At 48.4% G+C, this 3,462-nt stretch overlaps 1 protein-coding gene across 1 annotated transcript; it reads right to left on the bottom strand.

The window, feature by feature from the left end:
• LOC147607847 (G-type lectin S-receptor-like serine/threonine-protein kinase SD2-5) lies at nucleotides 1-3,045 on the bottom strand. Its single transcript, XM_086790045.1, has one exon. The coding sequence runs from the start codon at nucleotides 2,896-2,898 to the stop codon at nucleotides 109-111; it is 2,790 nt and encodes a 929-aa protein (XP_086646171.1). The 5' UTR covers nucleotides 2,899-3,045; the 3' UTR covers nucleotides 1-108.
• Between the last annotated feature and the right edge of the window lie 417 nt (nucleotides 3,046-3,462).

The following is a 3,462-nucleotide window of genomic DNA, read 5'->3' as shown; positions in this document are numbered from 1 at the left end:
AGAAAAAAAGTTTTGTTTTGAGACTTATCTCACCGTACGATAAAGGTAAGGGGACATGGACTTCAGACCGACTCAAATGAAACAGTTACATAAGACATTGAAGATAAGCTAGGCTGTTGAGGATGAAATGTTAGGTTTGAGACTCGATTGGGCGTTGGCGATGTTAGAGAAGGGGGGAGCCACGGCAACAGGGGTGGTCCCTTGCAGCCAATTTGTCACCGTCGATGCGGCTGGTCTCATGATCGGATTGCCTTGAAGGCACCACATGGCAACCAGCACCAATCTCCGAGCTTCCTCCTCTTGGAATACGCCTTTCAAGCGCTTGTCCACCACATCCAGCAGCTTGCCCTGCTCGCACTTCCTCGCAGCCCAGCTAGGGAAGTGCCACTGATCTTCTGCTAGGTCTCCCAAGGCAGCTGTTGCATGCATGTCGCCCACTTGGCGAAGCATCAAGGAGATGTCCACATTCTTCCTGCCTCCTACAATCTCCAGAAACACCATCCCCATGCTGTACACATCACACTTCTTGGTCATGGCAGCATTGGATAGGAACAGCTCTGGCGCCATGTACCCAGGAGTGCCCCTCACTGCAGTCATCACTTGAGAAAGGTCCCTTGCCATGAGCCTTGAAAAGCCGAAGTCGGCAAGCTTGGCTTCAAAATCCTGGCTTAGCAGGATGTTCTGGGGCTTGATGTCCAGGTGCAAAATGGCCTGCGAGCATTCTTCATGGAGGTATGTTAGACCCCTTGCTACACCAACTGCTATCTTGAAGCGTGTTGCCCAATCTAGCAATGGTCGATCCTCCTCTTCTGTTGTCTGGAAGAGCCACTTGTCCAGAGAGCCTTTGTGCATGTACTCGTAGACAAGCAAGCGATGGTTAGATTCCCAGCAGAATCCCAGCAGATTCACAATGTTCACATGACCAGTTTGGGATATGGCAGTGATCTCAGCAATGAATTGCTTGGACACGCTGGCCTCCATCAGTGCCATCGACCGTAGTATCTTGACTGCAATTTCCCTCCCATCAGGCAAGATACCCTCATACACAGATCCGAAGGCGCCCCCACCCAGTGATCTGGTGAAGCCCTGCGTTGCTGTGTGCAGGTCTTTGTAGCAGAACCTTGTAATCAAGGAGGGCAAAATCTGAAGCAACTCTATATTGTCATCGGTCACGTATCTACTAGTGTACCATGTTCTGGCTGCCACCCCATACCGAACCAGTCCTGCTGCTGCTAGCAATGACAAGATTACTATGATCACCTGAGCCAGCACACTAAAATGCGATTTCACTCCACTACCAGTGTCAGGACTGTAAATTATAGGGATGCTCTGCTTCAGATATGCAACATAATCTGGGGTAGCATTATTGCTTAGTGCAGTGACATTGAGGAAAGTTAGTCCTTCCTCCATGGGGAAACAGAGGGAGATATTCTTCACGTAGAAGAAGCCAGTGCAGGAGCAAGAGAAATTGCATGACTGCATGCAGTTCTCCAGGCTGGAAGTCTTGTTGTGGAAAATTGCCCCAGAGAGGAGAAAAATGGCGGCGATGTCATCCAGTTGCTGGAAATGTGTCTGCGTCTGGCCTGGCACTGGGGCTCCATTACTATCACACTTGGGAAGGGAGAGAGCATCATCAAGCATGCAACCATGGTAACTACCGTTTCCTGATATGTTGGCTGTGAAGCCGCTCGGAGGGCAAGTGCAATGGCTAAAGACATCGGATCCCTCCTTTGAGCAAATACTGTAATGGCCGCAAGCCAAGGGGACATCGCAGAAACCCCAGCTTTCGTAAGGGCTCGGTACTAAGCCTGGGCTGAACCCAGCTGAGCCGATCCCAAATATGTAAGTGGACACATTGTTGGAAACGACATCCACACTCTGGAAAAAAGAAAGGTTGACGAAGTGCAGCCAGCCGTCAGTCTCCAGCCTCACTAAGCCGAATGTGGCGCCATATTCAGGATACAGCCCGTTGCGTTCAGTGTGGTTGCAACTGCCTGGATACAGTTGAAAGAGCGTACCAAAATCCTCCACATCCTCCAGCACAGCGTAGGCGCCTTGATCAGCGCCCCCGCAGAAGGCCTTGGAAACATCGGTACTTGAATTGTGGAGAACCGGGAGCTGCCAATACGGCAGATATCCAGAGGTTTCTGAACGCAATGAGAAACTCAGGCCACCTGCCATCATGGACATTGAGTATGTCAAGTCTGCGCTCACTAGCTCCATCCCTACCTGGAGGATCTGGTTCTTTAGCAGCGTGTCGCTGGGGTGCTTGAAGCTTTCATGTACAACAGCATCAGAAAAATCATTGATTAGGAGATTGCCGGAGTCTAGCATCTCCATGGACCTTGCATTGCTGACGCTCCACACAATTTCTCCATCATAATCCTGAAGCTCCAGCGCCCCATCCTGACTCACGGTCAAATTCGCCATCACAGATTTGAGAGGGCGCCCCGGATGGGCGTTCCACACAAGCATAGCCGTGCTGCCCTCTTCAATGTAACTGACTTCCAGACCGCTGCTATTCAGGTCATGACTGCCCATAACTCGAGCAGAAGTATTGCGCCTCTTAGCCGAAAAATCAATTATTACAGTGCGGCAGATCGACAAATACATACTGTAGACTGAAGTGTTTCCTGATGCAGTGCTCAATGGCATCGCAAAGATTCCCAGAGAATACCCTTCACCCGCAGATGAGAAGCCCTCAGATTTCACTATCGGGAAGAACAATTCACCATCACCTGCAGAGAGACCTGCCTCTGATTCACTATTACTGTAATTGTATCTGAGACCGAAAAAAAATCCAACAGGAAGCTCTGTTCGGTTTGTAGAGGAGGGAGAAGCTAGAGACGGAGGAAAAAATAGTACGAGAACAAAGCACAGGGATGCTCGGAGACCCATCGTTGCAAGGTGTTTCTAGCACCCAGACACGGGCCAGTGCTCGAATGTGAAGGCTGCAGTGGCAAAGGCAGGCTCTACTTTTAAGAAAGATTTAGTTATAGTTAGATCTGAGGATATGAGGAAAATGCTTGGTAACATGCAGCGAAAGAGGCTCCCGTAAGTAGTTATTTTAAATTGTGGTGGAGTGACAATTAAAGGACTATTAAAAACTAATTTAATGAGTGACGTAGAAAATAGTGCATGATTAGTGATGATTACTTGAACTTGATAATATTAAATTAAGAATACAACTCGGTAGTATTCGAAAGCTAGAAAGACACTGGTAATTCATTCAGTTTGTACTACATAGATTGGCATGACCCTATTAACTTGGACCTGACCTCTTCTAGTTGTCTTCGTACTACAAGACCCTGGAAAGATACTGGAAGACTTAATTGCTTAGCCTACTACATAGATTGGCATGACCCTATTGGACCTGACCTGTTCTAGTTGTCTTCGTACTACAAGACCTTGGAAAGATACTTCTGGAAGACTTAATTGCTTAACTTTTCTTGTCCGCAGCGC

This window comes from Cibotium barometz, chromosome 54 (assembly GCF_041138505.1).
Source record: "Cibotium barometz isolate CiBa-2024 chromosome 54, ASM4113850v1, whole genome shotgun sequence".
NCBI lineage: Eukaryota > Viridiplantae > Streptophyta > Polypodiopsida > Cyatheales > Cibotiaceae > Cibotium > Cibotium barometz.
Note: the sequence above shows the minus strand (reverse complement) of the source record. Positions and strands in the feature narration are given on the sequence as shown.

Coding starts and splice junctions, on each gene's coding strand:
- LOC147607847 (XM_086790045.1), bottom strand. CDS start 2,898: ATGGGTCTCCGAGCATCCCTGTGCTTTGTTCTCGTACTATTTTTTCCT.